Source organism: Acipenser ruthenus, chromosome 7, assembly GCF_902713425.1.
Source record: "Acipenser ruthenus chromosome 7, fAciRut3.2 maternal haplotype, whole genome shotgun sequence".
Taxonomy (NCBI): Eukaryota; Metazoa; Chordata; class Actinopteri; order Acipenseriformes; family Acipenseridae; genus Acipenser; species Acipenser ruthenus.
The window spans coordinates 35,743,750-35,769,950 of NC_081195.1; the positions used below are offsets into that span (position 1 = coordinate 35,743,750).

At 40.1% G+C, this 26,201-nt stretch overlaps 1 protein-coding gene across 2 annotated transcripts in view; it reads left to right on the forward strand.

The window, feature by feature from the left end:
* LOC117415426 (voltage-dependent L-type calcium channel subunit alpha-1C-like) overlaps positions 1 to 25,797 on the forward strand; it is a 357,681-nt gene extending 331,884 nt beyond the window's left edge. For both annotated transcript variants that reach the window (XM_059026835.1, XM_059026834.1), the window contains 12 exons: positions 370 to 466; positions 2,745 to 2,847; positions 3,665 to 3,766; positions 4,291 to 4,418; positions 4,667 to 4,801; positions 5,443 to 5,786; positions 8,726 to 8,749; positions 9,940 to 10,068; positions 11,013 to 11,131; positions 12,060 to 12,163; positions 13,655 to 13,975; positions 17,008 to 25,797. In XM_059026835.1, the coding sequence (XP_058882818.1) occupies positions 370 to 466; positions 2,745 to 2,847; positions 3,665 to 3,766; positions 4,291 to 4,418; positions 4,667 to 4,801; positions 5,443 to 5,786; positions 8,726 to 8,749; positions 9,940 to 10,068; positions 11,013 to 11,131; positions 12,060 to 12,163; positions 13,655 to 13,975; positions 17,008 to 17,313 (1,912 nt within the window). In that variant the 3' untranslated portion in view covers positions 17,314 to 25,797. The remainder of the gene's footprint in view (positions 1 to 369; positions 467 to 2,744; positions 2,848 to 3,664; positions 3,767 to 4,290; positions 4,419 to 4,666; positions 4,802 to 5,442; positions 5,787 to 8,725; positions 8,750 to 9,939; positions 10,069 to 11,012; positions 11,132 to 12,059; positions 12,164 to 13,654; positions 13,976 to 17,007) is intronic.
* Positions 25,798 to 26,201: the final 404 nt, after the last annotated feature.

The following is a 26,201-nucleotide window of genomic DNA, read 5'->3' on the forward strand; positions in this document are numbered from 1 at the left end:
AAAAACAATAGAATTATTTTCTGTGATTTATTTAAAGGTAAAGATTTATTTAAAGATTCCCCTAAAATAATTTGTTGAGGATAATTCCTATAATCCAAGGATATCTGAAATACATTTGACCGCAACACATGTAATTTGCTGCATTCCCAAAGCATATGTATTAATGTTCCATTTTCACTTTCACATCTCCACGAATTTGAGTTCAGTTTTAGAGTTGATCTATATAGTTTATATGGTGTATAATGGCAGCAGTTAATAATTTTGAATTGCATGGAGTAAAGCCTAGCATTGATGGAGCAAATTTTAACATTAGAACTAGGGAAAGGCTGGCTTGTGGTAATTCATTGTTTTCCGTTTGCTTTTACACAGGGGAAGGATAAAACACTTGGATGTGGTGACTCTGCTGCGGAGAATCCAGCCCCCTCTCGGTTTTGGGAAGCTGTGTCCTCACAGAGTTGCCTGCAAGGTAAAGCAACGCCCAAGCTGGGCGATGGGGAGGGACCCGTCCTGGGGCTAGAACACACAGTGATGGGGAGGGACCCATCCTGGGGCTAGAACACACAGTGATGAGGAGGGACCCGTCCTGGGACTAGAACACACAGTGATGTGGAGGGATCTGTCCTGGGGCTAGAATACACAGTGATGACGAGGGACCCGTCCTGGGGCTAGAACACACAGTGATGAGGAGGGGCCCGTCCTGGGGCTAGAACACACAGTGATGGGGAGGGACCCATCCTGGGGCTAGAACACACAGTGATGAGGAGGGACCCGTCCTGGGACTAGAACACACAGTGATGTGGAGGGATCTGTCCTGGGGCTAGAATACACAGTGATGATGAGGGACCCGTCCTGGGGCTAGAACACACAGTGATGAGGAGGGCCCCTCCTGGGGCTAGAACACACAGTGATGGGGAGGGACCCGTCCTGGGGCTAGAACACACAGTGATGGGGAGGGACCCATCCTGGGGCTAGAACACACAGTGATGGGGAGGGACCCATCCTGGGGCTAGAACACGCAGTGATGGAGAGGGACCCGTCCTGGGGCTAGAACACATAGTGATGGGATACGACCCATCCTGGGGCTAGAACACACAGTGATGAGGAGGGACCCGTCCTGGAACTAGAACACACAGTGATGAGGAGGGATCTGTCCTGGGGCTAGAACACACAGTGATGAGGAGGGACCCGTCCTGGGGCTAGAACACACAGTGATGAGGAGGGGCCCGTCCTGGGGCTAGAACACACAGTGATGGGGTGGGGCCCGTCCTGGGGCTAGAACACACAGTGATGGGGTGGGACTGCTGACATCTGATAATCAGAAGGTCATATCTGGTAGCTTTCAGAAACTGATATTGAACAGTCTTTGAAGCAAAGGCAATAAGGAATGAAACAATTTTATCAGTAAATGAATTAATGAAATCGCAGTACAGAAAAAGTCACCTCCTTGCTATTTTGTATAAAATAATGTCTAGAAGGTTAGGAGTCAATGGTAAATATTTGGAAAACTTGGCAGTGATCATCATGTTGCACTTAAAGTATTAAAGTGTTACAAAGCAACCTGCAAAGTTTACAAGAAACTCATTCCGCTGCCTTCCTTGTGTCCCACATTGTCTGTATCGCAGCGTTCTATTTTTAAACATATTGCCAACTACTTTGACATTTTTAATAGCACATCATGGATGGCAATACATTTCTTAACATTTGCTCAGGAGAGTTTGACAGGAAAAAAATAAATAAAAAAGTCTTCTAAGGCTTGCAGTGCATCCAGATCAAGCTGCTTCTTTTTTGTTCCCATAATACCCCACTCAGAGCACCAGCATTGTTTCAGGGGGAGGATTGACTGGATACACTGCGATGTTTAGAGGAATAAAACGCTTCCTTCTGGCGAACATTCCTGAGTAAAAAATAAAAGTAATTCCCTAATTTACTTACCTATGATGTGTGAATAACAAAAATATAAACCCCATTGGGGATATGCTGAAAGAAAATTGCTGTAATATGGACAGCATGGTCTACAGCAAAGGGAAAGTAATGGGTTTCCTGTAACTTTAATACAGTAAACTCATGTATACATTTTGTTTTGTTTTGTAGCAACAGCAAGAGCAGATCTTTTCAATAAATATTTATTCATCTTGTACAGAGAGAGGCCATAGCCAACAAGAATCCTTTACACAATCAATTCTGCCTGGGCTTATGAAACTGAAGTTAAGGGTGTCACTGTCTATCAGTAAAGTAGAACATATCTGATTTAATTGGTTCCAGGGGTCTATCGGATATGATGTCGGATCTCAGAGGGGCTTATTGTACAACTCTGTAGTTGCTATATTAACGTCAGGGCTTTATAAATTAACAATGTCAGCAGAAACAGCACTGTGTCTAAAACACCAAAGTACAGTAATGCACATATACTATACAAAGAAAATTGGAGAGAATGATTGCAAAACAAAGCACTGTAATACAGTATTTGGCCATTCACAAAACAGCATTCCAGAAACATTTGTTACCGTGCTTTCTCAGTCCATTCAAAAGAAAATCGGACGTTTTTTGCACCGTAAGTGTGTGTTAACCCGAGACAGAAATGCTGTTTAAAACAATAACAACAGAAGGGCGCTCACGTTCACATATTGGCTTTGGAGGTCGGTGAAAAAAAATCTTGTTTCATGTTTTTAATGGTACAGTAATTGTATGAATCCCCAATGTCAGGGCTACGGTTTTGTTTTTGACACGGCTTTCTTCTCCTCCAGCGGCTGGTCTCCATGAACATGCCTCTCAACAGCGACGGCACGGTCATGTTCAACGCCACTCTCTTTGCTTTGGTACGAACTGCATTGCGGATAAAAACTGAAGGTAATGTAAGAGCTGGCTTCTGTTCTCTGTGCAGCGAGAAGGATTCTTCTACTGTATTCTGTCATAGGAGACATAGAGGAAACTCCAGTAACATTCAGGGGGTAGTCTGCTTATATAACAAGTACAATGTATTGAAAAATCTGGCTGAATTCAGATAATTATTTTCTGCTTTTCAGCATGATTTGGAACGGTGTCATGCTCACTGGATTTGTATGAATGAAAGGTAGATTCCAAAATGAGAAGATATTTTCTATAGCGTTGAATACAGAAACGTTTTTCAGCGCTAGAACTCTCAAGAAAAAATATGTCACTTGGATTTAATATTTGTGATATAATTTATACTTTCCCTAGGTTATCCAATCAGTCAGTGACTGAGGTGGTATATTCTGGAATTTTATAAACTCTTCATGTGCATCAATGCATTTTTTTGTAGTGTGGTAGAGAATTCTCTAGTTGGACCATTATTTAGTCTTCAACATATTTGTTCTCTTTTCAAAGTATTTACAATGACCATTACCAACCAGTTCAATGTTAAATATAATAGAAAGTGTGTTAGTTTACTGATTGATAAGTCATTTCCTAAGTCAGTACTATTCAGAGATGGAAATAAGAATCCTGTTACATAACAGTTTCACCCGTTCCAGGTTTTATTACGAGCTTGATTAGCCAACAAGCTTAGGTGTGTCTCATTAAACTAACATTAAAACCAGGAATGGATCAAACTGCTATGCAGTGGGAGTCTTATTTCCATTCCTGCTAAATATAGATGTGTGATTTGCTTTCTTATAACATGTTTTTATTTTTTACCGTATTCCAGGCAACCTGGACCAGGCCAATGAGGAGCTCAGAGCGATCATTAAGAAAATCTGGAAAAGGACCAGCATGAAGCTCCTGGACCAAGTGGTGCCACCTGCGGGAGGTGAGATCAGCAGATTAACATGAGTCCATAATGGGATATGAATAAAGCAAAGGACTGAGCCATGCATCTTTTTATTCACGCAGTTGCTGGTACTGTAGAGACTAGTGGTTTCTACATATATCTTCAAAGTCCTCAAGAGTGGGATGTAGCTTTTGGTCCCATTTTACAAGCTAAGTTATTTGAAGAATATTTCTTTAAGTCTGTTTTTATTATAAGTACAGGTTGATATTAATGAAACTGGTCTGGAATGGGGTTGTTCTTTAACAACAGTGGAACCTTTATCAGTTAATCAAAACAGACTTTGAAACAATTATTCTTTAATTAACTCTGTTGGAACCTGCTGTTTTTACATTTGGTACACAACTCTATTTTATGAAGTTTCATGATGGTAACAAGTTTGCAGTCACATTTGTTGTAACCTCCGACCATAACTCCCCAACAAGTAGTGTATTAATTACATCAGAATAAATGCATCTATTTTACCATCTGAAATGTAACAGGGTCTTGTTTATATTGCCTTTCAGATGATGAAGTCACGGTTGGGAAGTTTTATGCCACCTTCCTGATCCAGGAGTATTTCCGAAAGTTTAAGAAGCGTAAGGAGCAGGGTCTGGTCGGGAAGCCTACTCAGAAAAATTCTCTGTCATTGCAGGTAAATCCCCATTAAATAGGGTATTCAGTAACAAATAGTGCATTATATTCAACACAACTTACATAGAGAGACCCCAAAACCCACCACTAGTCACCAATCTTAACATTCGGTAGCATAGAACAACACAGGTGCTGTATTTTTGGGGGGTTGAAACGCCCCCTAGCGGTTCCTATGATAGCATGCTATGTACCTGTAGGCCTCTTTTCACTGCGTGCTCGGTATCTGAAGTTGTGTGCATTGTATCCCAGGCTGGCCTGCGCACTCTGCATGACATCGGGCCGGAGATCCGCAGAGCGATATCGGGAGACCTGATCGTGGAGGAGGAGCTCGAGAAGGCCATGAAGGAGACCTTGACAGCTGTGTCTGAGGACAATATCTCCAGGGTAAAGAATGACTTTGTGCTGTTGAGCCTTTTAACTCTAACCCATGAGTTGGCAGCTCTGACCCTTCTTAAAACCATGTTCTTCATTGTTTAACTGGACTTATAAAACCAGTGCTGCAGTTTTTACTGCTGTACATTTTAAAAACAGTATGCAATTCTGTACATACTTGGTGAAGGTCATGGTAATTAACACTGATGAAAGCACTAGACGAAATATTTGTCTACTTGACTCATAAGTTTTACTTCATGATCTACTATAACATGATTCTTATTGCAGGATATGTAAGTGATACATAACTCAAATGCTCCATCAGAAATCGGAGAAACTAAGTGAAGTAGACAAATGTTTTGGCTCGTGCCGCCTTCAGTGCAATTACATGACCTTTATCCACACTATACATTTAAAAATGTACAGCAGTGGCAGTTCCTTAGTGGCTCACCTGGCACAGCCGCATGAAGTGAGCATCGCATGGGTTAGGGAGGCAAAACTGGCAGGGAATGCTTCTCATCATCGCTCTATAGCAAACCCTGTAAAAGAGGAAGCTGGCTTGGTCGTGGGATCAGTGGATGCCCACTGAACCTTTTATATATATATATATATATAAAATGTTACTGACATGCCTGTTGGGTTTTTTAAAACAGAGAGCTGGTGGCTTGTTTGGTAACCATGTCAACTATTACCAGAGCGATGGACGAAACACCTTCCCACAATCCTTCACTACCCAGCGGCCCTTACACATCAGCAAGGAGGGCTGCAGCCCAGACCTGGAATCTCCATCTAATGAGAAGCTGGTCGACTCCACCTTCACCCCAAGCAGCTACTCCTCATCAGGCTCCAATGCCAACATTAACAATGCCAACAACACAGCCATTGGCTGCTTCCCCAACCCTGCCACCTACCAGAGCAGCGTTAGCACCGTGGACTGGCCAGGTGCCCCCCTGACAGCCAGCTTGCGGGCAGCAGCCTGGCAACTCAGCTCAAAGAGGTACTGGAACTTGAACCATCTTCCCATGTAAAGGTTTAGGGCGGTAGGCTGTGGCAAAATCATAGCAACGTACTGTAAAGCAAACTGAAAAAATGGTAAAGCTAGCTAAGCACGTGAAAACATGGTAAACATATTGTAAACTGGGATAAACTAGGGAATTCATAGCAATCCTTAAATGACTGATCATTTATCCTGGTCAATTTTTATATGGATTTCTGTGTAGTGCACAACAATTTTGAACACTACTCCCTTGTAGAGCCAGGAAGTTAAAAAAAAAAATGTACGCGTTATATTGTGCTATTTATCATTTTATAATATTACAACCAGGCAACATTCATTATTGATATACTCTCAAATAAATCACAAATAATAGTTATTTTTTTGTGCTTTTACTTGTTCATTTCTAGTTGTCTACTATAGATATATGTAATATAAGCCAACTGTCTTAATATTAGTAAGTGCCAGCGCCATCTAGTGCACAGCTATGTATTGCCAGCAATACAAAAGGAAACAAATTGCTTATTGGTGCTGGCCCTTACTTCTATAAAGACACTTTGACTGATCTAGCTTGTGTTACATATGCCTGTGGCAGGTAACTAAAACTGGACTTGAAGCTAAAAGCACCTGCATGTTTTGTCATGTTTTGCTGCTATCTTAAAGAGGGGATTGGGCAGGTTATTAACTCAATTTTTAGCCTCTTTTTTGGGTTTAACTATAAAAGCATTCATTAAAATAAAAACGTAATAATACAATTAAGCCCTGAAATATAAAAGCATCTGTATTTCAATCGAGCAACATTAACTATTGATATAGTCTTTCAAATTCCTGCAATGTTTTGGTCACTGCAAAGCACAGCATCAAATACCCTTTTTAAAAGCACTGCTGCCTGACAGAATTACTCACTAGCTTTTAATGATCCAAACAGGACCCCGCATGACCAGGAAAAAGGCTGTGTTCATGTAATGTGACTCGGAGCCCATTCAGGTTTCATTACACACTGCTACACTTGTATGGTTAGCAGTAAGTGGCACAGGGGGCATCACAGTGTACATTGACACATTGACCTCCAGCTCTCATACACTCAGCTGTACTCCAGCCATGACTAATGGAGCTGTCGCTTTTCACAAGGTACAGTAATAGAAAAGACACACTGAGCTCTGTCCTGCACCAAGCACAAAGATGTAATGCCATTCTCCATTCATTGGCAGCTTGAGTGTGAGCCCAGAAACTCCCAAGGGTGTACCTGAAAGTACACCTGTAAGTGTGTTTGTCAACGAAACCCTGATAGTCCTGCATTATCATGTGATGATGCCTGTTTGATAGCAGCCATTCCCCTCAACCTAACAATGCCCACTGACCAGAGTTTACGCCTATTATTATTAGTACGGTAATTATTTGTATTTGACCTTTTCATCTGGAAGTTTTTTTATTGATTAATCGCAGCATGCGAACGTGGATAAGTTCATAAATCACTTTGCTTTGAGTTGATTTTCATTTTTTTATTTCACTATTTTCACTGTTTAATTTTGAGTTTTAAAAAGTGGGTTTAATCTGGCTTTATTTCTGCACAGAATAGGGGAAATCTGGTAATTCTGTTATATTCTTTAATAAGACATCAGAAGCTTTACATATCTGTTTTTAAAATATAAATACACATATTAGAAATAGCATACCTTTACTTGTTTTTACAATAGGGACCCTAGTCAAAGTACTCTTGATTTATAATACATTTATAAAAATGGCAAGAATAGAGGGATCAATCCCATTGCCTAACAAGTGTTCCAACCTGTGCAGTCACCATGCCAGCACAGCTTGGAACTCTGAGTCCCTTTGAAAACCAATTCACTTTGTGGTTTTATAAGAGCAATAACACACGACAGGGTGATCAAATACAGTCCAATGTCAGGCCTTGGCTTTGCCTTGTGCTGAGCAACACCCCTAGCGTGCAGATATTGGACCATATTTTAACACCTTGTCATGTTTTGCTGCTATCTTAAAGAGGGGATTGGACAGGTTATTAACTCAATTTATAGCCTCTTTTTGGGGTTTAACCATAAAAGCATTAATTAAAATAAAAACGTAATAATACAAGTCTGTTGTTATTTTTTACATTTTATTTATGCTTTTATTTTGTTTGGTAATTCACGGATGGTGAAAATAAAATGTCTTTAAAAGGTAGACATAAAAAGTATATATTCTACAATCCGGCATTCATGTCATTTTTTCAAGATTTTAAATATTTAGAACATTTTGTTGTGTAATAACTCGAGCGTAAATTATCAATTTTGAATGTGACAACTCTATTTTTTTCTGCTTTAATAAATATTATGTTTAATGGTGAAATCTCTTGAAAATACATATAGACCGTGAAATGCCATGAAAAAAGTCATTTTTTATCTTAATCCAGCTTTAGCAATAGCAGCATCTACTGATCGGCGGAGCAGAAGCCAACACCATCTTACTTCTATAAAAATACAGTCTGATCTAGCCTGTATTACACACTGCATGTCTATGGTAGGCAAAGCACCTTAACACAAAATGATCAATTACTGTTTGAGTCATTTCAATAAGGATCCTTCAGAATGATTGCACACTTCATAAAAAAAGGAAAGGGGACAGTAAATAATAATAATAATAATAATAATAATAATAATAATAATAATAATAATAATAATAATAATAATAAAACAATTTGAAGGTACTTATGCTTGAAATAATTTAAGGTGGTTTAATGAACGTGACTTTTGCTTTTAAACAGTATTTAGCATATACTTTATTATGTGTGATCTTAAGCCAAGTTGTACGATAGCTCGATTAATCTTTTAATTATTAAAGCCTTGTGAAGAGAGCCTATTATCTGCTTATTAAGTCTGACCATTTTTCTTCAGTCTTCATTTTAATGAAATGTCCTCTTTCTGCTCTTCCCTTCCACGTTGCAGGACACGTTATGAAACCCTTGCACGGTAGGTTTCTCTGATCTGTTCAGACAGTTCCGTAGTCTAATGGTGGGGAAAGTATTTGGAGGGAAAGCCAGATATCAATACAAAAATGACAGTGTTACTAACAAAGTCCCACAGAGTCAGTATTGTATGATAGAAAATATAAGCTCAGTCCAAAAGTATAATTTGTATCCTATTACAGTGAGAAAAAAAAAAATTCTATCAGCAGTCCAGTAAGTGTGGTAGCCCATCCAATAACCTGTAAATGAAAGGAGAGAAACACTCCTCTGTACAGCAGAATGTGTGTTTATTTCATATGTTGTTTTTTTTTGCATGCTTATCTTTTTGATACAGTAATTTATAAATTCTGTTACATGAACAAATATGAGCATGGTGATCTTTGCCAGGCATTTTAAGCAGTGTTTGTTTGAGGGTTTGAATGTCTGTCCCAGCACTCATTTTAAACCTGAGCTTACTGTCAGTATGGACTAGGTGTTAGTATGCACTGTGCGTCAGTGTGGACTGTGTGTCAGTATGCACTGTGCGTCAGTGTGAACTGTGAGTCAGTATGCAATGTGTGTCAGTGTGGACTGTGTGTCAGTGTGGACTGCCAATGTGGACTGTGCGTCGGTGAGGACTGTGCGTCAGTGTGGACTGTGTGTCAGTGTGGACTGCCAGTGTGCACTGTGTGTCAGTATGTACTGTGCGTCAGTGTGCACTGTGTGTCAGTGTGGACTGCCAATGTGGACTGTGCGTCAGTGTGCACTGTGCGTCAGTGTGGACTGTGCGTCAGTGTGGACTGTGTGTCAGTGTGGTCTGCCAATGTGGACTGTGTGTCAGTGTGGACTGTGTGTCAGTGTGGACTGTGCGTCAGTGTGGACTGCCAGTGTGCACTGTGTGTCAGTGTGGACTGTGTATCAGTATGTACTGTGCGTCAGTGTGCACTGTGCGTCAGTGTGGACTGCCAGTGTGCACTGTGTGTTAGTGTGCACTGTGTGTCAGTGTGGACTGCCAGTGTGCACTGTGTGTCAGTGTGGACTGCCAGTGTGCACTGTGTGTCAGTGTGGACTGCCAGTGTGGACTGCCAGTGTAGACTGTGTGTCAGTGTGCACTGTGCGTCAGTGTGGACTGTGCGTCAGTGTGGACTGTGCGTCAGTGTGCACTGTGTGTCATTATGCACTGTTTGTCAATGTGGACTGTGCTTCTTCCCGCAGCTCTGACTCCGGAGATAGCCGCCTGCCCATCATCCGCCGGGAAGAGGCGTCTCCCGATGAGACGTACGACGAGAACTTCAACGACAACGCTGTGTACTGCAGCGAGCAGAGCATGCTGTCCACCGAGATGTAGGCTTTCTAATAGCTTTCTTATTGGGTATACATTCTCACAACTGTTTACCAGCATTATAGTGTATGATAGGCTACAATAGAGTACCAAGCTATTGTATGGTGCTTGCAATAATTCTTAGTGGTTCTGAGCGCTGTTGCTCCAGTATTGAGTTATTATTTACCCCAAGACCTGCCTTTGCCTGGCTTTGAGCTGACTTGAGCTTGTCTAGAGAATCTGAAAGGGTACCAAAACAAGCACTCTGCCTTGTGGCTGTATCCATTGTCTCTGTGTTAATGAGCTCGCTAATCACATGACCGAGTGACGTCCAATGAGTGAATCGGTGCTGAAGCGGTACGTAGGGATGTGCTGGATTTCTTAAGTTATTATTCGTGGTAGTAGATTCATGTCTCTGGCAACTGGGATATAATAGATGCACCCATGCCACATTAACATATACTGTAGATAGAGAACCTCTTGCCCAATTAGGACGTTCTTTAGCAGAATGTGTTGAAAGTGTCACAATCTGGGGATCCATCCGTATTTATGTTACACTTTACATTTTTACACCTATCAAAGTGTCTCATGATAATCTACTTTTTTGCTGTACTGATGTTTCGAATTCCATAGTGTAGTGGAGAGGGAAGGTGCCTGCACACGTGTTTGTTACTCCTACATGTTTAACTCAGGCAAAAGTTTATCGAATTGTAATGGTCTTGGTTGCCTACTTTTAGATACCAGAAGTTATTTAACAGTCGGGGACAGTGACCTGTTTTCATGGCACTGATGGCTATCTGACTACTTAGGGACTACTTGCATGATACATATTTTTTCAAACTGCGATTGGAAACACCTACGTCCTGCATGCAAGTACCTAAAGTAACTGCTTAGCATGACAGAAGGTTTGTATTACAGCGTCGCTACAGTGGTAGGTGTGAAGTGCTGATGTGTTGTGTGGTTTCAGGCTGGCATACGAAGATGAGGAGAACAAACAGCTAACGCCCATGGAGCAGGGTGACAGGAAGGAGAACGCAAAGGCCTGGCAGTCTCCTACTAGAGCCTTCTTGTGCCCAAAAGCATTAGGTGAGACTGGCAGACCTTGCAGAGAACGGGGCGGCACAAGGGCGCAGAAGGGTACTTCACATTCCAGAACCGCTGTTTAATTGCTGTTTATTACCACAGTCTAGCTATAGACTATGGTAGACTGGTATTTAATGAGTGCACAGTAGAACGTGGCAACAAGGAAACAATGAAGGCTGATTGTATTATTATTTATTTCTTAGCAGACGCCCTTATCCAGGGCGACTTACAATTGTTACAAGATATCACATTATTTTTACATACAATTACCCATTTATACAGTTGTTTTTTTACTGGAGCAATCTAGATAAAGTACCTTGCTCAAGGGTACAACAGCAGTGTCCCCCACCTGGGATTGGGAACCTGCTGGGAACCTGGGAACCTGGGAACCCATGACCCTCCAGTCAGGAGTCCAGAGCCCTAACCACTACTCCACACTGCTGCCTAAGTATATACTTAGAACTTTAGCTGTATCTTGAGGACTCCATTTAATTGTGCTCATTATTATATACCAATTATCAGTGGATAATATTCTCCCAATAAAACATTATCCTGGGAACCACTGAATTTGAAGAACAAACACATGGGCATTAAATATAAGTATAGCATGAGAATTATTTTTTAAATGTATTTAATGCAAGCCAAAAGAGCCCAGCTGCTTTGCTACTATGAGAAGCCATAGCTGGCAGCACAGGCACTGTGTTTGCAGTTGCTTGACCTCCCTGCGTCCCATACACATACAGAAACAGACTCCCAGCTAAAAGCAGGTGCTGTATACTTTATATTAAAAGCAATTTGGGGAAAAAAAGGCAGCAGAGGTGAGGTGATTTAACCCCAAGCTCCCAAGGTTTTCTCATCATTATGACCATGCAGTCCAGCTTTGCAGCCCTCTAACCTGCTGCCAATGGCGTTCTGTGCTGTTGCTCTACAGGGAGAAGATCATCCTTTCATCTGGAGTGTTTAAAGAGACAGAGGAGCCACGCAACAGACGTGTCTCAAAACACTGCCCTGCCCCTTCATCTTGTACATCATCAGGTAAGGAGGGGGCTTTTACTGTGAAGCTGAAAACACACGCCGTCTACTGCCTACATGAGTGATAAGGCACAGTGAGGCTCACACACTGTGCATAGCAAACACATGGAAAGTGAATAGTTATAAAGAGCCCTGAAGTACATCGTAACCCATTGGGCTCTGGAGACCAGTACTACATTTCATTTTGATTATCACAATCAATTGCATGGAAATGGTGCGGAAATTAATGACATTCGTCATTTATCTTGATTTATACAGTGCTCAAGGTGGTTTCATCCGATTGAATCCCAGATAGACATTCATTTATTACGCAGCAACAGGATAAACCTGCCCCAAGCCACGTAATTATTCCCTCAACCATGCAGTTATACTGCTAAACATGCAGTTACAGCCATACAGCCCCAGATGAAACCTACATCACAATTGAATTAGATGCAACATATGTGCCATGGTTCAGTCTAAACACAGCACAACTAGGTTGCATGAAAGCTTCTTTCAACCTGAGCTCACATCTGTCCTTTCTAAATAGCAGACAGAAGGAGCTGTAAACTTTAATATCCGAAGCGTTTTCTCAATGAAATAATGAAGCTGCATCACCTGGTAACCTCAGGAATGATTTCACTTGACCTGCAGCTTGTACTAATGCTGACCGTGTGTGAATATTCCCTCGCTAGCCAGGTGATCATTCCGTACATAAACATTATTTAACGGGAATCTCAACTTTACCTGTTTGCAAATAGAGAAGCTGATATAAAGCAGTTTTATGCAATGCTCTTGGTCAGACTTGCTTTTATTGAAATCTCTCTCTGGGGTTGTGTCATTAAGCATCCCTGTGCTTCATGGCTACATTGTTTTCACTTCTAGCCATATGAATGGTTCAGACCTATCGCCTTGAGGTGCTGTCACAGCTGTATTCTAGGATTCTCTCAGTAAAGTTCCATTACAGATGTTGTCCAGTTTAAAATGAATAGTCTGCCATTGCGTTTAACCTCTGAGTGATGCAGAACACGGATTGTCAGAGCTTTTTCAGATAACCATTTTGCTTCATGTTTTACAAACTATTCAGTTTGAGATGTCATTACATCTACAGTATACCCTCGGAAGCTTTAATTTTGTTGACAAAAAGCTGACATAATCTACAATACTCATGTAGTAGTAGAGGAACTAAAACCACAACAATCTACCTCCCTGTGCTCTTAATATCACCTGTTGTGCCATTTCAAAAATCTGTATTTTAATGTCTTGTTTTACATGTACTTTAAGAAATATGATCATTTACATTATCTAGGAAAAAAAGAAAAATATATTGCTTTTTCCTGAAGGAAACTAGTTTATCTTACTGCCAATAAGAGTAAAACACATACTATTTATTCTTACCTGACACCGCCCGCTATGTAGTCTTGATTCTTGAGAATACCTTTCACACAAAGCTGTGTGCTACAGGTGCCAGGTAATGGTGGGATGATGGTTTGGTGTCCTTGTCTCCCTGTCCAGGCCTTGGCGGTGGCAGGACTCAGTCCCCTGCTCCGCAGGAGCCACTCCCCCACGCTGTTCAGCCGCCTGTGCTCCACGCCGCCCGCCACACCCTGCACCGAGGGCCATTCCCACCAGCGCGTGCCCACCCTGCGGCTGGAGGGCACCAGCTCCCACGAGAAGCTCAACAGCAGCCTGCCCTCAGTGAACTGCGGCTCCTGGTTCGCAGACAACGCTAACGGCAACCCACAGCGGGTACGGCCAGTCTCACTCTCCGTGCCGAGCCAGTGCAGGGACTCAGCACTGCAGAGCCACGGCAGCGCGTGCAGCCTGGTCGAGGCGGTAAGGAGATTCAGAGCAAATCACAGGCTCTTATTAACCATGCATGCCGTACATGACCAGTCAAAACCCATTAATAATGCATGCTTTTTGAAAAGAAAAGTACATAAGAAAGGTTACAAATGAGAGGAGGCCATTTGGCCCATCTTGCTTGTTTGGTTGTTAGTAGCTTATTGATCCCAGAATCTCATCAAGCAGCTTCTTGAAGGATCCCAGGGTGTCAGCTTCAACAACATTGCTAGGGAGTTGGCTCCAGACTCTTACAATTCTCTGTGTAAAAAAGTGCCTCCTATTTTCTCTTCTGAATGCCCCTTTATCTAATCTCCATTTGTGACCCCTGGTCCTTATTTCTTTTTTCAGGTCGAAAAAGTCCTTTGGGTCAACACTGTCAATACCTTTTAGAATTTTGAATGCTTGAATCAGATTGCTGCATAGTCTTCTTTGTTCTTTTAGCCTGTATGCATACAACATGCCTTTTAAACCTGGAATAATTCTGGTCACTCTCTTCTTTGCACTCTTTTAGAGCAGCAATATCCTTTTTGTAGCGAGGTGACCAGAACTGAACACAATATTCTAGATGAGGTCTTACTAATGCATTGTAAAATTTTAACATTACTTCATTTGATTTAAAACACTTTTCACTATATATCCAAACATCTTGTTGTCCTTTTTGATAGCTTCCCCACATTGTATAGATGAAGAAATTTCTGAGTCAACATAAACTCCTAGGTCTTTTTCATAGATTCCTTCTTCAATTTCAGTATCTCCCATATGATATTTATAATGCACATTTTTATTGCCTGTGTGCAGTATCTTACACTTTTCTCCATTAAATGTAATTTGCCATGTGTCTGCCCAGTTCTGAATGCTGTCTAGATCATTTTGAATGACCTTTGCTGCTGCAATGGTGTTTGCCCCTTTTTGTCTGCAAATTTGTCTGCAAATTTAACAAGTTTGCTTACTATACCAGAATCTAAATCATTAATGTAGATTAGGAAGAGCAGAGGACCTAATACTGATCCCTGTGGTACACCACTGGTTACCTCACTCCATTTTGAGGTTTCTCCTCTAATCAGTACTTTCTGTTTTCTACATGTTAACCACTCCCTAATCCATGTGCATGCATTTCCTTGAATCCCTACTGTGTTCAGTTTGAGAATTAATCTTTTATGCCAAAAGCATTTTTTATGTCAAAAGCCTTCTGGAAATCTAAATAAACCATGTTTTATGCTTTGCAATGATCCATTGTTGATGTTGCATCCTCAAAAAATCAAGCAAGTTAGTTAGACATAATCTCCCTTTCCTAAAACCATGCTCACTGTCTCCCAGGATACTGTTACCATATGGGTAATTTTCCATTTTGGATCTTCTTATAGTTTCATATAACTTGTAGATGAAAATATTATAAATCCTTTAAAATAGATATTGTTGGAAGAGATGGGGTTTGCTATGTTATTCAAGGTAATTACAGTAATAGTATTACAGTAATAGGTTTGAAGATTTGGTACTGTTCATTAGATTAACTATAATGTAAAATCGCAATGCAAAAATGTGCAGGTCGTCACCTAATAAACTGAGTCTGATTTCAAAACGCTTACAAGTCCATTGCAGTGGCAGATGGAAATGTAGCTTTAGTTTAGGCCAGTCATGTATTTGATTTTTTTCTAATTTGGTTTTTGCAATGCACAAATGCATTTCAATCAGCCCAAACTTGTACTCCGTACTGGGAAAACTGTTTTAATAAAAAAAAGTCTTATTATTATGTTTAATTTTGATGTATGTCAATGTCCAAGGCCAGGTTTTCTTCAGATTTGACCTAGTTAACAGGATGTAACGTTGCATCCTCGTTCATTTCTGTCAGTAGCAGATCAAAATCAGATTGATTTCATTTGGGACTCTGTCAGCCCCTTTATGATTGCAGGCTGGCAGAACTCGGCGCTGATGATGGAAGTTACTAATGAAAAAACCCAACAATGTGTCTTTTGCAGCCTTTTAGTCCTGCTTTAATAATATTGATAGTATTATAGTCCAAGATGTACTTTGTGACTGCATTCCCCAAGTCTCTTCCCACTAGAACTAGGCTGGTACAGGTTTTTTTGTTTTCTGTAAATCAGTCTCTTGTGCTCTCCCACAAAATCTGCACATTTCTTTTTTTAAAACTGTACCAATACTGCACTAATGGAAATAAAGAAATGCTAATATACTGTATATGCCTTATTGATTGCCTTGCTATAGCAATATAAAGCACCCTGACTCTCCAAACACAGAATATTGTATTTATTATATAGATTTACCTTCCAAAAATCCGGTTGGCACATAGGTCAATTGGTAGGTTAGGCTGAGGGAGACTAAGACGGCACATTGCAAGTGAGTGGTTTTGTGTTTTTTTTTTGTTTTTTTTTTAACAAAAACCTGGACTTATTGGTCATGTGTTTCTGGCAATTAAAAACAGTTAGCTGTCCCAGCATTTCTATGATCCATTCTCTAGCTACTGCATGCGGTGTATTCACAATTGACCATTGAGACGCGGGGAACCAAGGAAGTACAAGAAGCCTGATAACATGCGAATGTGCTAAGAGTATTCTTTACACATTAAATTTAAATATCATGCAGAATTTATATTTTATCAATGTGTAAAACACCCAGTACACAGCTTATGTGGAGCGCTGCCTGTATCCATAAAATATTTTAACCAAAAAAAAACAAAAAAAAAACAGCCATGGCTGGAGGGTGGCACTACTGATCTAGGCTGTGGTCTGTAGGCTGTGTGGTCCAGTGGTTAAAGAAAAGGGCTTATAACCAGGAGGTCCCCGGTTCAAATCCCACCTCAGCCACTGACTCATTGTGTGACCCTGAGCAAGTCACTTAACCTCCTTGTGCTCCGTCTTTCGGGTGAGACGTAATTGTAAGTGACTCTGCAGCTGATACATAGTTCACACACCCTAGTCTCTGTAAGTCGCCTTGGATAAAGGCGTCTGCTAAATAAACAAATAATAATAATAATCTAACCCTGGCTGGTGTTCTTTTGCCTCCAGGTTCTGATCTCAGAAGGACTGGGCCGGTACGCCCATGACCCCACCTTCATCGAGGTGACCAAGCAGGAGATAGCTGACGCCTGTGACATGACGATAGAGGAGATGGAGAACGCTGCTGACAACATCCTCAACGGGAACAGCCAGCCCAGCCCGAACGGCAACCTCCTGCCCTTCATCACCTGCAGGGACCAGGGAGCTCGGGGGCAACAGAGCGGACTGGAGGAAGAAGAGCAGGGGGAGCAGCGAGACTGTGGGGTAGCAGAGGAGGGCCTCAAGGACGACATGGTTTGCGACAGCAGCCTGTAGAGAGAGGGCTTCAAGTGGCTCAGGCGCTCTCTATTTGTCCTCCTGCTTTTTTTTTTTTTTAATGTTATGGGTTTGTTTCAGAAGTGCCTCACAGTTGTTGTGCTCTTGAAGGTGGAGAGGGGGAGGGCTGAGGGGGGAGGAGGAGACAATGGAATGTCTGGCGGTTTCTTCTTTTTTTTGTCAGTGAGGAAGGTACCAAACCAGCTCTTGGAGAGTTCAGGAGTTTGTTTTTTGGCTAAGGTGCCACTTCTGGAAGCTGCCCATTGTGTACAAGAACCTCCTTTTCCTTCAGAGCTGCAGCAGAATAGACACTTTCAACAGATTAAAAGAAAAGAAAAGACAATGGAAGATTCAGCCCCCTCCCCTTCCTCCCAGGACCGTATCAATAAAGGTCATTGGAAGAGGAGGTAAGGAGCTGCTGCCTCCTGCTTTTTGAATCACTCCCCGTTGCTGTTTCTAAGGCAACAACACACCCTTTGTCGGGAGAGGCCTATCAAGGCAAAAGGGACAGCGTCTTGTGCTGCCAAATACCTCGACTTTAATCATTTTCTATTTTGGTTTGTTCGCTTTTGCTTTGTGAAATCAGCCTTTGCAGCCAACTGCCATGGCAGGATTGAGTGACAAGAGAAGTCTGGAAGGGGTAAGGAGGGGGGTGGGGTGTGCAGATGAAGCTGTATGATTGGCCTGAATCTATGCTGCAAACCCATGTGATTGGAGAATGTATGGTCTTACCAGCCAATCGGGCTCGCAGCCAGACTTGCATAACATCAAACAGATTTTTTGGTTTATATATGTGTGTGTGTGTGTGTGTACAAACTGGTTGGCAATACCATCTTGGTTGTTTCTATGTGTCCGTTTTGTTTGGTTTTAACATCAACGCTGCTTTGCTCTATAAAAGACTGCAGTTGTTTTGCATTTAGTTAATATTTAAAAAGTGTCACGCTTATTAGAACAGAAAACTAAGAGAAGTTTACATAAGAGCTTTCCACTCGCCCCCGTCCCAGAAGACTTGCACCCTATTATAAAACTAATGTGCCATATTTGCAGTTTGTGGCATGTTTGATTGTGTGAAAGTCTAGATGTAAACTCATTCTCTATGTACATATGTGTGCGTGTTTGGTGTGCGTGTGCATGCATGAGGTTGTAAGGGGGATGTGTCTGTGTGTGCGCATGTGTTCCACAAGATATGCAAAAACAATGCAATAACATATGGGACTGTATACAAGTCTCAAAAAATCAACTGTATAAAAAATGAAAAAAGAAAACAATATTATAGATAATATATGCTCAGAGTAATTGTTTTATCGAGTTGCAAATCTTTTCATTGAAAAACCTGTTATACTTGAAATCAGGTGTTTTTCAGTGTTTTAAAAAATGATCTTGTGCCAAGCAATTCTTTTTCTGATAATTACTGAATATCATTGATATTATAGTTATGTTTATTTAACTCACTAGTTGTATATTTGATGCATGAAATTCATTTTAGTATTTTAGTGTGCCAAGTTATGCCTTTTGAACGTTTAAGTGATTTTAACTGTTGAGGGGAGAGAAATAAAGAAGTTTCTGGAGGTTTTCTTTTTTTTTTTTTTGTAAAGTTACAAAATAAAAAAAATTGACATTGTAGCTACTTAAAAAAAAACCAAAAAAAAACACAACACTATGGACATGTTTTTATATAAACTGATTTTGCATATCTTGTGTTCATCTAGTTTCAGGTTTTAAGTTTCTGTCTTCTAAAACTGACTGCGTAGATTTCTTCTTCTACTCATTATGGTGTCCTTGTTGTAGATCAAGGACAGGGTGTCCATTTTGGTGTGGGGTTGAAGGGGTCAGGCTGGAGGAAGGACAGCTACACGAGAATCTGCTTGATGTACCTCCAATCGCTTTGCTGGCGGACAAGGGATTATATATATTCAATCTATGAGCTGAATTCTTATCAGAAGCAGCAGAGCAGACCCTCATACCATCCACACCACTTTCAGCAGTCCATCTGTCTTCCAGGTTTGCCTTTGTCTGGCTCGGACGGCACCTGTGTTGACCTGCATTTAAAGAGCCAGTGCATACAGCTGTAGATATTTCTGTCATTAATTAAATCAGTCGATTTACTGGAAAACAGGCAACCTTGACTTTCAATTGTTTGTGAAAATATTAAAATTAGTGATTGCAACGGTTTAAAACCAGTTTACGTTCAAGTCTTGTGTACTGTCCCTTTTAAATACAGGTCAACACAGATGCCAGACAGATGTAAACTTGGAAGGTAGCAGCCTTGCTGGGTTCTACTGAGAGTGTTCATGGGTTAGCGCTTGTGTGGAGTCTTGCTCCATGTTCAGAATTTGGCCCTATAGAGTCTAAACAGGGATGTCAATCACAGATACTGAAATTGAGGGCCCCCACGATGGACTCTCATAATTGGCAGCTCATCAGTAGTGTCTACAAGGGTCCAGGCATTATGTATATATAAATTAAGTCTCTCTCATAGCCTCGTTTAAGCCAGGGTTACTGTACTTCTCCCACTGTATCTCTCTCTCTTGTGTAGGATTCTTGTGTGTTTTGTTCGGCCATCGTTATTTGTATCCTTTGTGCTTTATCCATGATGATACAAACAATTGTACAAAACCTGAAAATGTAGACAAATGTTCCCACAAGAATTCTAATGTTTCTCTGATTTTATGACTGCTGTATTCTTTGTACTGTGTCCAGTGAGAGAACACTACTGACTGGTGCCTGATCTCCTTTGATCTGCCTGCACTTTGTATCTGAAGAGTGATGAGGCTCTTTCTGTTTATACAAGGTGCCAGACAGTGCCCTTGAGTGCGTGAACTCTTCGGTGACTAGTTCAAGTGCGTTTCGCTTACCTAAAGGATGGATTTTAGAATAAGGGCCTCAGCTTTTTAGCCACACATTGTTATTTGAAATGAAAATACTTTAGCGATTCAAGGGAGTTTAGTAACCCATTTAAATACAGAGAGAAAAATAAATATATTCGTAATTGAAGCTGAAAATAAAATAGAAAATCACACAGAACGAAATGACTGAAAATGTACAATCCGTTCAAAAAATTAAGTGAGCGGTTTCTGCTTGTTATTAGTTGCTTAACAAAGCTCCAAGAACGTGTTGGAAGAGCAACTTGGTACCGGTCTGAAATAGCACAGCTATCTTAATGAATGTGTTCTTCCTGTGATTTAAATTATTTATGCCCCTTTTACACTGGTACAGCCGAGTCGGTGCCGAGCCCGGCCTGCCTGGTACAGTTTGGGTACCTTGAGTTGTTTTTACACAGAAGAGCCAAGCCGAATGAATGACGTCACGTGTAATGAACGTGCCGAGTCGCAGGGAACAGAGAGAAGGCGAATGGCAAAAAAGCTAATGTGTTTTTTTCCCTCATGCTTTGTCATGCAAACATTTGCAAGCAGTACTTTCTAGCCTAAAATTAGTAATAATGATAATAAAAAATAACCATGAAGTCATGCTTGAATATGTTCATTATTATAGCTCTATAAAAGGATGGTCCTTAGTTTTTGATGTTATTTTATTTAGGATTAATTTATTCATAAAGTGACATTAGTCTTATCTAACGTGAGTTCAAGGGCCCATGTTAAATGAAAATATTGACTCGCTTGTCAAATAATTACACTGTTAATGTACGGAGATTCATATTTAGTGAAATCGACAAAAAAAAAAATACAGTACAAATCCGTAATACTTTAGTTTTACCATTGTTAATCTGTGAAAAGACAACTTTAACGACAGTATACACTGAAAAATAAAACTTAAACATGAAATAAAGGCAAAATCAATGAGGTTACAGATGCAACAGTCAAGGTGCACCAGCGTTATGACGAAAGTCAATAACCCCGCCCACAGCCCCCAGCCAGATTAATATGTTAATCGGGTCGGAGTTTCACGGTACGGGTCGGGTATGTTGCCAGTGTAAAAACACCCGACCCGTGTGCCAGTGTAAAAGAGGTATTAGAGTCTGTTTCAGTTATCATATCCTCAGTATTGCCAACCCCACCGCTGCAGAAATCACGAGACAAACTCTTAGCAATCAAGAGATTTGGCGTCCGATTCACGAAATTTTATTTTTCAAAACATAAACCAATATTTCACTGCTAAGAGACAACCAATATTTTCAGTTGTTTTTTAAACCTTTTTAACAACAGCTTATAATGCGTCTATAACACCTCAAATCTCTTACAAACCTCTATTAGTGCTTCTCAAAATGCATAAAATCAGACAATCCAGATCACCATGCAACATTACAAACAACATTATTACCGTACCTGTTACTGCTGCGTAGACAGCTGCTGTGATGACAACTACTGGAGTGTTGCATGTTTAGCAATATGAAGGAGATGGAAAGCAACAGCTCCATTCCGAGTTGAATTTGCATCTACAGTGTTGGGGCGTTTTTTAGTTTTCCACCATGACTAACGTATACCTTTCGAACAGTGAAAAATCCAGCGATCCCACAGTACTGTCGCAACAAGGTCTTAATTTAACTTAGAAATCGCAATACTGAATCCCAATACACCTGAGTGTGACCTTTATCATGACCCACTACAACACTCTGCCCCTAGTTGAGGTAGGAAATACCACATTCATTCCAAGTCGTATTTATTACTGAAGCATTTATTTCATCTACCAGGGGAGTGTTGCAGGGGGAGAGGTTACTGGCTGCACTGGTTATGTTGGATGTGATGTAACAGAACATTTTATTCAAAGTGAATCAAAAGTAACAAGCAAAATTTGTTAGTTAAGATAACTGATATTTCAGGCCCATGCCGAGATTCCTCTGTAGCAAAAACATTGTCCGTCATAGTCCCGACACAGAGTATACGTGCAAAGGCTCATTCTTATACCTGATTTTGTGATTGTCACTCCCCTTCACCCTCCCGTTGAGGTGTTCCAGATGCAGGACATAGTTCAAACTGCTGGGCCGTTCAGTAGGAGTAGAAATAGACTTCAGAAAAGCGCTCTGATGTTCTCCATTTGTCAAGAGCCATTCTATTTTTGAGCACAGCCTTTTTGGATAATGGGGACAGGTTTAAGTAGTTTTGACAATTATGAATAGAAGTATTCTGGGCACATTTATAAAAGCTTTTGATTGTATGTTTTTATATTACATTTTAAAAGCAGTGATCCCAAGGTTTAAAAATAGATTTTCTTACCACTTGTTAGAATTATGTACAACTTTTTTTTTTTTTTATAATTGCAGATATGGAAATTTTTTAATACTATAATGTAGCAAAATAATTGACACCAATCGCTTCATGTGATAAAGGTCATTTTCCATTACCTGGCCAAATGCCGTGAGCGCGTCTAACCCAGGAAGTAAAACTGTACCAGGAAGAGAAATACAAGGAAAACTATTAGCATAACCCCAATTAATGTAAAGAAATAAGCAAATAGCAAAAATATCTGTAAGGTGAGGAATAATATTCTAAAGCCTTGGGTATCTCTACTTTCAATTATTTTGTAAGTCACAATACAGCATTCCCAGATAATAATTGTTTTTGTTATTTTATGAGAAATTCCTACTGAGTATACAATAGAAGGGGGCTTTTTTTGTTTGCATTATTGTTTAGCCTCGCCTACCTTCCAATGCAGGAAAGATGGATTATGGGAAACGTAGTTCTTTAAGACTGAATACTTAAAAAACCCACAGCTACCACTGTCATTCTGTGCAGTGTGAAGAACAGTGCTTGTCAGAATTTAGGCAAGGGGGTCAGACAGACATCCCTTTGACACTTTGATGGTATGTTTTATTGTAGTTTTTTTTTTTTTTTTGCGTTTACCATCAAGGGAAATCATAAAAAATAAATACATTTACCAATTTACAATAACAAATTCCAGGAAAATCAGCAGTTGTAATCTGGGAGTGCTGATATAGATGTTTTCAGTTTTTATGGTCCATGTGACTTGCTTTCGTCAAATCTGAAAACAACGTCTGCACTTAACACTTTGCTAGTTTTAGACTTTTTTTTTAATAAATATTATGCCAAAAGAAATACAATGGAGTTGTTTTCTTCACTGTACTTTAATCCTTCGTATTAAGGTAGCTGAAATAGTAATATCAGGGCAGAGTGGCTTATGTATGAATTAAGGTTTCTTTAGTGGAAATGTGCTAGCTGGCAACACCTTGTAGTTGTAACCTCCAAGTAGTCAAGCATGGATTATAGTATCTAACACTAAAATGAATAGCAGTTGGCTAATTTTGACTATTGTAAGCCCTTTGTCTGTAATATAACTTCTACTGCACATATATACAGACCTACAGAACATGTACCATTGAGAGAAATAAACCCTTTATCTGCCTGTGTTAGTGAGGGTCCAGGCATTGTTGTTGTTATATTGGGCCCTGATTACTCACATGTAAATACTACATTCTTGGTTTCAGTGAAGAATATTTCTTCTTGGTCTTTCGGGAGAGTTTACTGTGATTGTGTTTTGGTTGTTGGTAGACCTTGAACAAAAAATATAATTCAAGGTATGCCACAAGTCGTGAAGACAAACAAATGGAAATCAAAATACACACTGAGGGTGAAAGAGGAGGCTGCATACGGTACAATATTATATATATTTGCTTGTTCTTGTTCTGTGTGTGTGTTTTATCATCACCGTGTGTCGTATGTGAGAGCTGTTGACGTCACTTTGGATTGATGGCATTGGGTAATATGCCATCACATTATTAACTGAATGCAAGTGGGAGGAATGGATAAATGAATTTGGTTAAATTGCTCAAAATTTGGTTGATGACTATTTATTTACTATGTTAAACAGGTAGTCATTGTTGAACCCCTTTATTGAAGTTAAATATCCCAGTTTAATGGTTGATAATTAAATGTAACTTAAGAGTAAAAGTTAAAATGTCAGGTGTCATTTTTACAGAAAGTGTGATCATAGCTTACATTTTGTTACCTTACTACATTAGTTTTACAATACAGAACACCCCGCAGCATTTAGAGTAAACGCAAACGCTTTTACTGTGTCCCGTGTTGTCCATATCTTAGCGTTATGTTTTTAAACATAATCAGAGCACCCGCATTGTTGCAGGAGTGAGTATGATCTGGATACGCTGCAATACTTAGAAGAAAACTGATCTTTCTCCTGGAGAACGTTCCAGCGAAAAAGTTGAAGGAGTTCCTCAGTTGATTTACTCTTGATGTGTGAATAAAAATATATATCTGCAATACGGAGAACACGGAATACAGCAAAGGTAATGGGTTTATTTTCAAATCCGCAGGGGATTTGTAATTCATTTGGTAGGTAGTGCATTTCAAGTTGCCAAAAAGTAGTTTCCCGTTTCTATAACCTGCACTCAGAAACTCACACTTCCATGTTGAGCAAGCAATGCTGTACCCAAAAGAAAAGGCGTTTCCTCTTGCTCTTCCTTAATTCACAGACTATTTGCGATTTATATCCAGCTGGTTTGTGTGCTAACTTAAGGAAAGGCATAGTGAATACTGCAATGCCTTTACCTATCAGTTATTCGTCCGTTGCGTCTTTTCCAGTTAGCGTAAAACTCCTCGTCAAGGAAAAAAAGATATGTAGTCTCATTTTTTTTCTTGTTTATTTTGCACACTAAACGTTTTTCTTGAGATAATATAATGTCCGTGTCCTCACCACCCCACCCCACCCCACCAAAGTATCTACACAGCTGGTCGACAATGTCAGCTTTTCACTTGTGTTGTTACTGTGCATTTAATCACCACTGTAGTTGCTGTTGGCTCTTGCCTTCTGGGTTCTGTGAATGTATAAAACATGTGCCCCAGATATTATCACCTCTCCCTTCCCCACAGAACTAAGGACACTTAAATACAGAAGCCATATCAATATAAGAAAAAAGAAAAGAAACTTACCATTAATTGGGGAAGCGATATAGAAAGCCAAAAGAGTGGAACCATTTTCACCGAACTTGTGGTTGTTTTATTTACCGATTTCTCTCAAGGTCAGGTTTCAGGTATACTGTGGATTGATGAACGGGTTATTGTCCTGGCATGGTCTGTGATAAATGGAGATATTGAATCTCAAAAGATCACCTACGCTTGTTTACACAAAGGGAAGGGGTTCATCAGTATAGCATTGTTCTGAATCCTTCTTTTTTTTCTGAGCTGATATAATTTCATCATCTTTTATCATTCTCTTTTCATTGCAAAAAATTAAATACAAAAAACTCACTTTTCTACTCTTATTTTCAAAAAAATAAGAAAAAAAATTGAATAAAAAAATTGTTGATTTGTAAATAGGCAATGTACAGTTTGTAACTGTTACTGTCAGTCTGTCCGGTGACAGAGTCTGTCTTGCTTATAACGCACGCTACCAGTGAATAATAAAAATAAAAAATAAATATATATATTTAGACTGTATGGTCCTTTAAGCAAGTTTTAAATTAATCTCTGATGTATATTCCTGTAACATTGCATTTTTATCTAAGGAATGATGTTATTAAAAGAAATTGCAAATAAATTGTATTTCATGATGTGTTCTGTTTCCTGCTTTGTTTGTACACCTCTGTTGATGCTTTCCCATGGTTTTTTCTAGTTTTACCAGGAAAAGATGGAATTGTTGGTAAATCCCTAAATAGAAGAATGTTTTTTGCTGATATAATTGGGGAAATTGTTAATACTAACACCAGTGATGAACAAATGTGACCATCTCAAAAGATTGGTATTTTGTTATTTAATAAGCAACATGACAGCATGATTAAGCATTAGAAAATGTATTTACAGGAATTATAGGATAGGCGTGGCCCAGGATCTCGCCTTTACTAAAGGTGCAGCCCTCCTATGAGGTGAGATCAAAGCCAGTAGATGTGACCCATGGACCCCTGAAAGGGAGATGCTGGTGCAAAGGAGGCATCGGGGAGGATGAGGAAAGAAGTCTTC